Source organism: Dicentrarchus labrax, unplaced genomic scaffold (genome assembly GCF_905237075.1).
Source record: "Dicentrarchus labrax unplaced genomic scaffold, dlabrax2021, whole genome shotgun sequence".
Classification (NCBI taxonomy): domain Eukaryota; kingdom Metazoa; phylum Chordata; class Actinopteri; family Moronidae; genus Dicentrarchus; species Dicentrarchus labrax.
Window position 1 is genome coordinate 33,175,784 of NW_026136704.1, and position 12,599 is coordinate 33,188,382.

Genomic DNA, 12,599 nt, shown 5'->3' on the forward strand with positions numbered 1-12,599 from the left:
TTTCAGGGTGGAGCCTGCTGGAGTCCGATGGTTGAGACCAGGTCTGAGGAAGTGTAAGTGTGAAAACAAAGCAGCACACATTCAACCATCTTCACACTGTGACATCACTCATTCACAGCTCTGTTGTGAGTTAGGACCAGGAAGCAGAGCTGCTCTTACACACTTCTCTGCGCTTTCTTTAGAACAGTCACCCACCCAAAACCCCATAGAGACTGTGTCTGTCCCCCGACCACCTAAATTATTTAAAGAAATAAAAACAAGAGGAGTTCAACATAAAAATCTAATAAAAATTAAAACCAACTCCTCAGTAGCACAAAATAAGAGAATGAAATGTGGGCTGTTAAATATCAGGTCTCTGTCCTCTAAAGCTGTTTTAGTGAATGAATTAATATCAGACTATGATATTGATTTACTTTGTCTTACTGAGACCTGGTTGTCCCACGAGGAGTATGTTAGCCTAAATGAATCCCCCCCCCAGTCATATTAATACTCACATTCCTCGAGGCACTGGCCGAGGAGGTGGAGTGGCAGCCATATATGATTGGAGCGTTTTAATGGACCCTAAACCTAAACTAAATTATAATTCAGTCAGGACCACTTTCGTCAAAATATCTTATATCCCAAGCAGAATTTTACATTTGGCGGTATGGCTCTGTTCTGGGACCTCCTTGTCCTTCTGCGTGCCTACGTGGAAAACCTTAAGGCAGGGAGAGCACACCTCCCTGCCCTCCCATGTGCATACATGGAAAAGTTTAAGAGAAGGAGAGCGGCAGCAGAGACCCCCAAAGAACCACACCAGGCAACCTCCCTTCCATGAGCTACATGGAAGTGCCAGTAAGAGGAGCCAGCAGGACTATAAACCAATACGTCTAAGCAGACACTAGTTGAAGTACATGGCTAAGTATACTAGAGATATCCCCAGAAATTTGCTATACATGATGAATTTAAGCCGAAAATTACAGGGCAATCATTGCTTCTGAGCATCAAGAATTGCTTGGCCTCAGGCAGGAGATATCGTTCGTAAGCAGATAATGAACATTTACCCATAGCCTTAGCATCGAGACAGGAGCTACGGATGCTGCATTTGTTGCTGCTCCTATGCAAATTGAATGAGGAGTTATTTTAATGTAGATTAGCTAAGCCAGATCGCATATACTGAGCAGTAGATAGCCTGATTGCATGGTTGTGTTTAGTCTAACACGGTTTGAGAAAATGGGGGGCAAGTCAGGCTGGATGGCGCTGCCTCCGGGCACAGCTGGCGAAATTCTGCAATTCAAACGGTACAAAATCAGCAATTGTTATCCAAGCCTGGAATAGGAGATGCTCTAATAATGAATTTACCCAACATAGATAACCAAGTGAGGTGCCTTACAAATCTATTAATGAATGGAACTGAAGAACGCCCTTGTAAATGATGTTGGCAGTTGCCTCATTGTCGCAAAAACATGATTGTTTCCTTGACCAGTCTTTTCCCCACAGAAACATGAAACAACAATTGGTACATTCATTAAAAAGGTAGAAGAGGCATTAGCTGGCGAGATGACAGTATTTTAGCCATATGTCTGCAAACCACTGATTATTAAAATACCCCCCCAAAACCTACGGAAGGGCGGTTATCATACAGGTCAATCATGCCACTACTACTGTATGTTTGAATTAATTATATCTCCATTATTTCTATACACAACACCGAAAAACTTGTGGATCCATTGCCCTTCCCTAAATTGCCCCTCATGTCTGCTCCCTGTCTTCTAAGCTCAGCAAAGCTGTTCATTAGTGATCTAGTAGATCATAGCAGTCACACTATTAGACCTTGCTGTTGACATAAAGCTCCCAGGGTGAACTGGCACACAGTGTTCAATTCATTTATATGTACTCAATATGCTGCATCTTTTTAGAATTAATGGCAAATGATGATTCTAGCTGCTCATTGTAAAAGAAGGAGATGCCATACCATTATCACACAGAAGAGATCAGGACTGGGGCTCGGATCTGCAGCCCTCATCCAAGCTCACCATATCATGGAGTTCTCTATAAATCGGAGAGGTCCAGAAGCCTGGATATCAGGGAACTTCCCTTATATCACACATGCCAATTTAAGATGTCTAAGCAAGGAGAGCAGTTCTCTTTTGGAAATTACTACTGCCTGCTGCTTTCATTACCTCTCTGATGCGATTTGCATCAGTACACTATCTAGAGTGAAGCCTAGAACTCTAGCCTTACAGGGCCTGATGTTTCTCCTTGGTAGCGGAAGACCTAATGTTTTAAAGGTATATTTAAGAGCAAAAATGCATGGTCTGATTTTGAATTGATAGTCAACTAACAGAAAATCGTCTACGAGATGGAGCACGAAAGCAGTTGCAGTTATTAAAAGAATCCAGCAGAGAGCCTCTGACAAGTGTCAAATATGTGGGGCTGCTGTAACAACCAAAGGTGAGCCTAACTGAGAAGTACATTTCTCTTCATTTAACCAACAGATGCCAATGTGAAGGTGTAATACATGACTTAAATGCATCTGTGACATCTGCCTTGGCTAGCCATGTGCCTCTACATGCTTCTTTAATCAACTGATGGCTTTGTAGATTATAGCATAAAATAAGGAAAAGTGCCAGAGGATTTAAACTATTCATGCCTTAGTTTCGCCTTTGCAAGAGCAGATATATAAAAACATAATTATTAATTATTTTATTTTCCCTGAATATTTCCTGGTAGCTATACCTTAATGCTTGTTGAGAAGGCGACTTATGAATGGACCAATATGAACCTTTGTTATCCTTTCTTCAGTAAAGCATCGACTATGTCAGCTCTTTCAAAGCAGATTGTAGGTTTGCAACCAAGTCAGCTCAGCTAAGAACCATGAACCAGCCCTATAACAGATAATTCACTAACAGTGTTTAGATGCTTTCTTAGCGCCTTCCCCAGCTCAGGGACGTTTACTGGGGTTGAAGGTTTATCTCTCATGCCCCCTTTTTGAGAGGCAGCACGTTCTTCCCTATGGTGATTGGGACTGCACTTCCCAGCATTCTCGGCGGGAATGTGACGCCGTCAAAACAAGCTGCTGTGACGTCATCGTCAAGCGCAGCACCTGTGGGACCATGCGCTCTACCTGCAGACAGCAAAGAGGGAAACAGGCCAACTGCGGATGAAGACTGGCCGGCCTGACGTGCCGAACCGAACCCTGGACCCTTGAACCCATTGGACAGAACTGACAAGCAAGACAGGTGGAGCCGGCCGCTGCGCCTGGGACCCGCGCTCCCCTGGAAGGCAGCGCAGCGCCGGAGCCGGGCCGGGCCGGGGCCGCAGCGGAGCCGCAGGAGCAACTCCCCCCTTCTGCAGACCCCCCAGAACCAGAGCAGCCGGACACAACTGCGGATGTTGTTCAAAGCGACACTCTCCCCAACGCCGAGATCGCTGCTGAGACTTCACAATGCAATCGACCCACCATCATACTCACCGCAGACAGGACAAGTAGAAACAAACCACAAACCACAAACCACAAGCAACGCACACAACATCCTGGCAAACAGGCTTGTAGAGGAAGCAGCAGAGATAGGCAGGCAGGCTAAAGCAGCTTAAATAAGGCGCCATGCATGATGTTTGCCAATTGGATGCTTGAGGAAATCAGGTGAGCTGTCAGCTGACTGTGTATGGTATCCAATGGGAAGCTTAGAGGAATCAGCTGATGTATGTTTATGACTAGCTGTGATCGTATGATATAGCTGTAACTGAAAGCTAAGCCTGACTTCGTGCCCTGCCTGAACTAACGCTATGCTCAATTTCATTTGAAAGCCTTGTTCTTAGTCTTTCTCACCCAAACTGGAAAACACTGCAGCCAGTTCTATTTGTTATAGTGTACCGTACTCTGATTTTATATCTGAATTCTCAGAGTTTTTATCAAGTTTAGGCCTTAAATCAGATAAAATGACTATTGTAGGTGATTTTAATATTCATGTGAATGTTAACAATGACAGTCTTAGTAACGCATTTATATCATTAATAGACTCAATTGGCTTCTGTCAGAGTGTAAATAAACCAACTCTTTGTTTTAATCACACTCTTGACCTTGTTCTATCATATGGCATTGATATTGAACATTTAATAGTCTTCCCACATAATCCTTTCCTATCTGACCATTATTTAATAACTTTTGAATTAATACTATTAGATTATAAGCCATTAGGTAAAACTTCCTACAGCAGATGTCTATCTGACAGTGCTGTAGCTAAATTTAAGGAGAAGATTCCATCAGTGTTTAATTCAATGCCATGTCTGAATTTAACAGAATCCTATAACAACTTTAGTTCCTCTGTAATAGATAATCTTGTTGATAGTGCTACAGGCTCACTACGATCAACATTAGACTCTATCGCTCCTATAAAAAGGAAATTATTAAAACATAGGAGACTAGCACCTTGGTATAACCACCAAACCCGCCAATTAAAGCAAAAAGCTAGGAAATCTGAAAGGAAATGGCGCTCTTCCAAATTATCAGAATATCGCTCAATTTGGCATGATAACCTTAAAATTTATAGAAAGGCCCTCCGTAACCCCAGCAGAGCCTATTATTCAGCACTAATAGAAGAAAATAAGAACAACCCTAGGTTCCTCTTCTTTAGAGTCACAGCTCTATTGAGCCACATATCCCCATAAACTTAAGTAGTAATGACTTCATGAGCTTCTTTTATGATAAAATTATTACTATTAGAGAGAAAATTAACCACCAACTGCCATCAATTCAATTCAATTTCAATTCAATTCAATTTTATTTGTATAGCGCCAATTCATAACAGAAGTTATCTCAGGACACTTTTCAAATAGAGCAGGTCTAGACCGAACTCTTTAAAACATTAATTACAGAGACCCAACAGTACCACCATGAGCAAGACCTTGGAGACAAGGGCAAGGAAAAACTGCCTGTTAAAAGGCAGAAACCTAGGAGAGATCCCGGCTTTTTTGGTTGTTTTTTTTTTTTTTTTGTGGGGGGAGAGAGAGAGAGAGAGAGAGAGAGAGAGAGAGAGAGAGAGAGAGAGAGAGAGAGAGCGACAGACAGACAGACAGGTGCACAGCAACAAGTACTGGCAATGGCAATCTAGCAGGACCATGGCAGGAGGCTCCTACAGGATTGAGAAGAACCTGCGAGACGAGAAAGCACAAGAACTCCGGGGAAGAAGTGAAGTTAGTAACATGCATTAATGGAACATGAATGAGTGCAGAAAGAGAGAGGAATGGAGGAGCTCAGTGCACCATGGGAAATCCCCCGATAGTCTAGGCCTATAGCAGCATAACTAAGGGATGGTTCAGGACTCACCTGATCCAGCCCTAACTATAAGCTTTATCAAAGAGGAATGTCTTAAGCCTACTCTTGAATGTGGTGAGGGTGTCTGCCTCCCGAACCACAACTGGAAGCTGGTTCCACAGGAGAGGAGCTTGGTAACTGAAGGCTCTGGCTCCTGTTCTACTTTTAGAGACTATAGGAACCACAAGTAGCCCAGCATTCAGAGAACGTAGTGTTCTAGAGGGGTAATAGGGTACTATGAGCTCTTTAAGATATGAAGGGGCCTGACCATGAAGAGCTTTATAGGTGAGGAGGAGGATTTTAAATTCTATTCTACATTTTACAGGGAGCCAATGCAGAGAAGCTAGTACAGGAGAGATGTGATCTCTTTTTCTAGTTCCTGTCAGTACTCATGCTGCAGCGTTCTGAATTAATTGGAGCGTTTTAATGGACTTATTGGGGCAACCTGATAATAAAGAGTTGCAGTAATCCAGCCTTGACGTAACAAATGCATGGATTAGTTTTTCTGCATCCGTCTGTGATAGTGTGTGTCTAATTTTTCTAATATTACGTAAATGAAAGAAGGCAGTCCTAGAGGTCTGCTTTATGTGGGAGTTAAATGACAAATCCTGATCAAAGATAACTCCAAGATTCCTGACAGTGGTGCTATAGGCAAAGTTAATGCCATCTAGAGTAACTATATCTTTAGACAGTGAGTGTCTAAGGTTTTTGGAGCCAAGAACAAGAATTTCGTTTTTTTCTGAGTTTAACATCAGAAAATTGCAGGTCATCCAGGATTTTATGTCCTTAAGACATGTTTGTAATTTAGATAATTGATTAATTTCATCGGGCTTGATTGATAGATATAACTGCGTATCATCTGCATAACAGTGAAAGTTAATGGAGTGATTCCTAATAATGTTGCCTAAAGGGAGCATATATAAAGTAAATAGTATTGGTCCAAGTACAGAACCTTGTGGAACTCCATGACTAATTGTAGTATTTATTGAAGATTCATTGTTAACATGTACAAACTGCGAGTGATCTGATAAATATGACTTAAACCAGCTTAGTGCGGTTCCTTTAATGCCAATTTGATGCTCAAGTCTCTGTAAAAGAATATTATGGTCAATGGTGTCAAATGCAGCACTAAGATCCAATAATACAAGTACAGAGACAAGTCCATTGTCAGAAGCAATCAGAAGGTCATTATTAACTTTAACCAGAGCTGTCTCTGTGCTGTGATGAACTCTAAATCCTGATTGAAAATCCTCAAATAAACTATTGTTATGTAGAAAGTCACACAACTCTTTGGTGACTACTTTCTCCAGAATCTTAGAGAGGAAGGGGAGGTTAGAAATCAGTCTATAGTTGGCTAAAACCCCTGGGTCAAGAGTGGGCTTTTTAAGAAGGGGTTTAATTACAGCTACTTTAAAGGACTGTGGTACATATCCTGATAATAAAGAAAGATTAATCATATCCAGTAAAGAAGTGCCAATTAAGGGAACAACTTCTTTAAGCAGCCTAGTTGGGATCGGGTCTAATAGACAGGTTGATGGCTTCAATGAAGAAATGATTGAAGTTAACTGATGAAGATCGATAGCAGAAAAACAGTCTAAATATATATCTAAGTTTACATTAACAGAAGTCCCTGAACTTGGAGAGCTACTGATAACTGTTGATGGCAGTTGGTGATTAATTTTCTCTCTAATAGTAATAATTTTATTATAGAAGAAGCTCATGAAGTCATTGCTACTTAAGTTTATGGGGATATGTGGCTCAATAGAGCTGTGACTCTCTGTCAGCCTGGCTACAGTGCTGAAGAGGAACCTAGGGTTGTTCTTATTTTCTTCTATTAGTGCTGAGTAATAGGCTCCTCTGGCATTACGGAGGGCCTTTCTATAAGTTTTAAGATTATCTTGCCAATTTGAGCGATATTCTGATAATTTGGAAGAGCGCCATTTCCTTTCAGATTTCCTAGCTTTTTGTTTTAACTGGCGGGTTTGGTGGTTATACCAGGGTGCTAGTCTCCTATGTTTTAATAATTTCCTTTTTATAGGAGCGATAGAGTCTAATGTTGATCGTAGTGAGCCTGTAGCACTATCGACAAGATTATCAATTTCAGAGGGACTAAAGTTATTATAGGACTCTGTTAAATTCAGACATGGCATTGAATTAAACACTGAAGGAATCTCCTCCTTAAATTTAGCTACAGCACTGTCAGATAGACATCTGCTGTAGGGAGTTTTGCCTAATGGCTTATAATCTAATAGTATGAATTAGATAAGTCAGATAGGAAAGGATTATGTGGGAAGACTATTAAATGTTCAATATCAATGCCATATGATAGAACAAGGTCAAGAGTGTGATTAAAACAATGAGTTGGTTTATTTACACTCTGACAGAAGCCAATTGAGTCTATTAATGATATAAATACGTTACTAAGGCTGTCATTGTCAACATCCACATGAATATTAAAATCACCTACAATAATTACTTTATCTGATTTAAGGACTAAGCTTGATAAAAACTCTGAGAATTCAGATATAAAATCAGAGTACGGTCCAGGAGCGCGGTACACTAAAACAAATAGAACTGGCTGCAGTTTTTCCTTGCCCCTGTGGCCAAGTGCTTGCTCATGGTGGTACTGTTGTGTCTGAGATAACTTCTGTTATGAATTGGCGTTATACAAATAAAATTGAAATTGAAATTGAAAATCAAAGTGTCAATCAATGATCAGATGATAGATCAATAACTGCAGCTGTATTGTGTCTTTTTCTCTCTATCAGATTCCTGTGAACTCACAGTCGACACAAACACAGTGAACAGAAACATCAAACTGTCTGACAAGAACAGGAAGATGATTCATGTGAAGGAGGATCAACCATATCCTGATCATCCAGACAGATTTGACTACTGGCCTCAGCTGCTGTGTAGAAATGTTCTGACTGGTCGCTGTTACTGGGAGGTTGAGTGGAGAGGAAGAGTTTCTATATCAGTGAGTTACAGAGGAATCAGCAGGAGAGGAAACAGTAGAGACTGTTTGTTTGGATGGAATGATCAGTCCTGGAGACTGGAGTGCTCTGATGGTCGTTACTCTGTCTGTCACAAGAAGAGAGTAACACCCACCTCCTCCTCCTCCTCCTCCTCCTCTTCCTCCTCCTCTGTCTCTAACAGAGTAGCAGTGTATATGGACTGTCCTGCTGGCACTCTGTCCTTCTACACAGTCTCCTCTGACACACTGATCCACCTCCACACCTTCAACACCACATTCACTGAACCTCTTTATCCTGGATTTGGACTCTGGTCCAGTCCTGGTTCCTGGGTGTGTGTGAGTCCTGTGTAGGAGGGAGAGTCTCAGATCAGTTCAGTCTGTACAGGATCACAGTTCCATCCATCTTTCAGGTGATTGTTGTGTCTTTCCTCCCTTAAAGCTTTGATTCTCTCACACTGTGTAGTGTTAAGTTGGTTTTTCCTTTAGTTTGATATGTATGCAGGGCCGGCCCAAGCCTGCATGGGGCCCGGCATGTTTTACCCATATATGGTTTTTAATCTGAAATGGTAGCAAATCCAGCTACAAGAGCAGCCTGGGGTTGATTAACACTTAATATTCAAAGTGATTTAGTACTAAGTGGGATACCGTATTTCATCTAGGCCAGTATTAAATAAAATAAATTTAAAAAATATCAGACAAATACTTAAATAATGATGTAAATCAACAGGCACCTAAAACAAGGTAACACAAATGGTTTATAAATAAAATATTAAGTTGAATTAGGTATGAAAACTATGTAAAAATTTGCTAAATCTTTGGTAAAAATAGGGAGGGGGGGAATTCAAAATACACTCCTGTAATTCAAACATTTGACTTTTATATGTAAAAAACACAGCATTGAATAAAATAAACAAATAAATAGACTGCGGGCTCTGTCTTGCACTCAGCGCAATTGACTTTGTACACTGGCGCTTGTATAATTCCTATTTTGCACTCGACGCACATTGGAATTTTCCCTCCACCGATGCACATCCTTAAATTAGAGAATGAACTTGCGCTCGGGGGGCGGTTCAGCGAAAAGAGGAGGCGTGTTCCGGCGCAAACGTTCCCTGGTGCTATTTTGCTGTTTCAGAAAACAATTCTGCCACAGACCAGGAAAAACCTAGTCTAAAGTCAGTGGCACTTATTCAGATGCTATTTTAAGGGCGCAGACTTGAGGGGATGCGCCTGAGAGGCAGCAGCAACATCGCCACCCGGTCAGGACGGGCATTAATACTTTGCCGCATCCCGGACAGCTCCCGCTCCAGCATGTCAAACCCGGTTTGCTGCAGGAACGGGTGGTCCTCCAGCGTGTAGTGGGTCTGGATCCTCTGCACCTTGGTGTTTGCGCTGCTCCCTCCTCAGCCGGCCCTTGCGCACTGCTCGGTCGTGCGCACTGCTCTCGAGGCCAGGGTCTTCTTCCTGCAAAGCTGCCTTACATTTTTTTGATTTATTGTATGGCTGTGTTACATTTATTTCACTAGTGCACTGCCCGTAGGAAGTATGTATTGCTATAGAAAAGTGTGAGGTTAAGTAGTTTTTTCATGGATGGCCAAATGAGGTTGTGTTTGAAGGTGGGACGTCAGGGACATTTAGGACATATTATTTAGTCCTATAATATAGGCCAGCATACATCAGAGAGAGAGAGAGAGAGAGAGAGAGAGAGAGAGATCGGGGATCCAGCGCCAATTCTCCGCACCCTCCTCTGTGTGGAAGACTCAGATGCGGCGAGGGGGGGCATTGTCGCTCCGTCCCTGATCCTCCTCTGGAGGTAGAATTAGGGACGCTTTATTTTTAACCGCCTGCAGTGTGAACGGATAAGCCGACGGCGCGGGGCGTGTCGGTCAGACAGTCTGATAACTGCACAGGTCTCTCACTCAACTTAATAAAGAGAAATGTCCCACAAAGCAACGTTACAGGACCAAACAACAGTAACGTAGTAACTGTAACTGTCTTTGGAAACTTACATGAGGTAAAAAAATACCACAGCTGTACGTGGAGAAGCGTCTGTCCTCCTGTCTGTCCTCCTGTCTGTCCTCCCCCTGTCCTCCCGCCTGTCCTACCGACTCTTCGTCACATTTCTGCCCGAAAAAACAGCATCTGTCACCGGCGAAAAACTGAGTGTTTGTGATCAAAAATCAAAAATCACCACGACCCCAGCCCTCTGGACCGAGACATCAGTTTACTTTCACTTTCCAGGATGTTTGGGCTCTGCAGTGATTGACTCTGGTGCGCACGTGGCTACGGTGGCCCTCGTTTGCAATGCTAGCAGAATTCGGAAATAATTTATTAACGGTATCTTTATAGTCCAAACAAAGCCGACGTTGCACACCCTTAAATCACACAGCAGCCATGAAACTCTCAGGTCAGTCTGATCCTGATCTGCAGAGATAGTTGAGGTACACACACAGATAGACAGACACACAGACACACAGACAGAGATTTCTTGCTTTTATAGAGAGATATTGTTGTTGGGGTTTTTTGTACAAGAATGTACATTTGATAATATATGAATCATCATCACTCACACATGGAAAAAAATAATGCATTACTTTTTTCTTTTTTAAGTTAATTGCTCTTGGGGGCCCCCTAGTGGTAAAGGGGCCCTAAGCAGCTGTTTAGTTCGTTTATGCCCTGGGCCAGCCCTGTATGTATGCTCTGTTTGTTTGTTTGTTCATATGTGTATAACTGTACATGTAAAACAAATGTAAAGCAATGTAGTCATATTTTGTTTATGTGCAGATACCTGATAAAAAAGTAATTCTGATTCTGTTTTTGTTGTCTTGTGTCATGAGGTCAAATAAAGTTACTAAGAAGAATGAAGAGAAATGATAAAAGCTAAAAACATATTAAATTTTATTTATTTGAGCTGTGCTGATGGGGGGTTCCCGCTGTCAGACAGCAGGTGGCGGTATTCATTGAATCGTATTTAAAACTGCTGTGTAAAGATAAACGTAAATATAGTAAGATAGTTATTCACGTCGGCGGTAATGACACCCGATTACGCCAATCGGAGGTCACTCACATTATTGTGGAGTCGGTGTGTAATTATGCAAAAACGAATCTGAATTAATGAATGAATCCACCCCGCTAGTCATATTAATTCTCACTGTAGCTCCTCCAGTGACAGGCATGAGGCAAGAGGTCTTGATTAAAATACAGGGCTTTATTGCTGGTCAACCCGTGAGAACTGGGTTAAAGAAAGAAAATATAAATTAACAAAAATAATGCTGTGTGCATGTCTCATACATCTTGTGTTATAACCAAGCATATATACAGCTAGACACTTTACAGTTTGATTGAATAAACCCAAAATGGCACATGTAAACAAAATAATCAATTACACCTTCATAGCAGATAAACAGCCAACAAACCTTATTGCTGCTTATCACGAACAGTTGCTAAATTCAATTCAGTTCAATTCAATTCAATTTTATTTGTATAGTGCCAATTCATAACAGAGGTTATCTCAGGACACTTTTCAAATAGAGCAGGTCTAGACCGAACTCTTTAAAACATTATTTACAGAGACCCAACAGTTCCACTATGAACAAGCACTTTGCGACAAGGGCAAGGAAAAACTGCCTGTTAAAAGGCAGAAACCTAGGACAGATCCTTCGGCTTTAGGTGGGTGGTCGTCTGTCTCGACCAGTTGGGGTGAGAGAGAGAGACAGAGAGAGAGAGAGAGAGAGAGAGAGAGAGAGAGACAGACAGACAGACAGACAGGTGCACAGTAACAACAGTAGTGGCAATGGCACTCTAGCAGGACCATGGCAGGAGGCTCCACCAGGATCGTTAAGAACCTGCGAGACGAGAAAGCACAAGAACTCCGGGGAAGAAGTGGAGTTAGTAACATGCATTAATGGGACCTGAATGAGTGCAGAAAGAGAGAGGAAGAGAGGAGCTCAGTGCACCATGGGAAATCCCCCGATAGTCTAGGCCTATAGCAGCATAACTAAGGGATGGTTCAGGACTCACCTGATCCAGCCCTAACTATAAGCTTTATCAAAGAGGAATGTCTTAAGCCTAAACATCCTTTGAAATCTCCCGTCTCTTCTTCTGTCTATTTTTTCTTCGATAACTTATGTAATTATGACAACAACAGTGGAAACAGCATTCTCTTTTGCGGGGAAGTTTTCTCTGTGCGTCCCTAAAAGGCACTCGGGTGAAACACTCGGGCAGAACAAATAATTAATTCCTCTAGCTCTAGCTGTAAACATAATTCAGAAGAAACAAAATAATAAAGTGCTAATACAGAAAATAAACTGGCGACAGGGGCTATTACACTCC

At 41.9% G+C, this 12,599-nt stretch overlaps 2 protein-coding genes and 1 long non-coding RNA gene across 20 annotated transcripts in view; 1 reads left to right on the plus strand and 2 right to left on the minus strand.

Moving 5' to 3' along the window:
• Positions 1 to 11,076, plus strand: part of LOC127363115 (NACHT, LRR and PYD domains-containing protein 12-like) — a 43,011-nt gene extending 31,935 nt beyond the window's left edge. For 14 of the 16 annotated variants that reach the window (XM_051399598.1, XM_051399603.1, XM_051399608.1 and 11 more), the window contains 2 exons: positions 7 to 53; positions 8,065 to 11,076. In XM_051399598.1, the coding sequence (XP_051255558.1) occupies positions 7 to 53; positions 8,065 to 8,621 (604 nt within the window). In that variant the 3' untranslated portion in view covers positions 8,622 to 11,076. The remainder of the gene's footprint in view (positions 1 to 6; positions 54 to 8,064) is intronic. The other 2 variants (XM_051399615.1, XM_051399612.1) reach the window with 1 other exon arrangement.
• Positions 1 to 12,599, minus strand: part of LOC127363146 (presenilins-associated rhomboid-like protein, mitochondrial) — a 42,909-nt gene that overhangs the window by 18,277 nt on the left and 12,033 nt on the right. The gene's annotated exons all lie outside the window — the stretch shown is intronic.
• Positions 4,740 to 12,035, minus strand: LOC127363178 (uncharacterized). The gene is made up of 2 exons (XR_007884673.1): positions 11,913 to 12,035; positions 4,740 to 4,932 (listed from the first exon to the last, which is right to left on the minus strand). It is a non-coding gene; the product is annotated as an uncharacterized LOC127363178 (long non-coding RNA).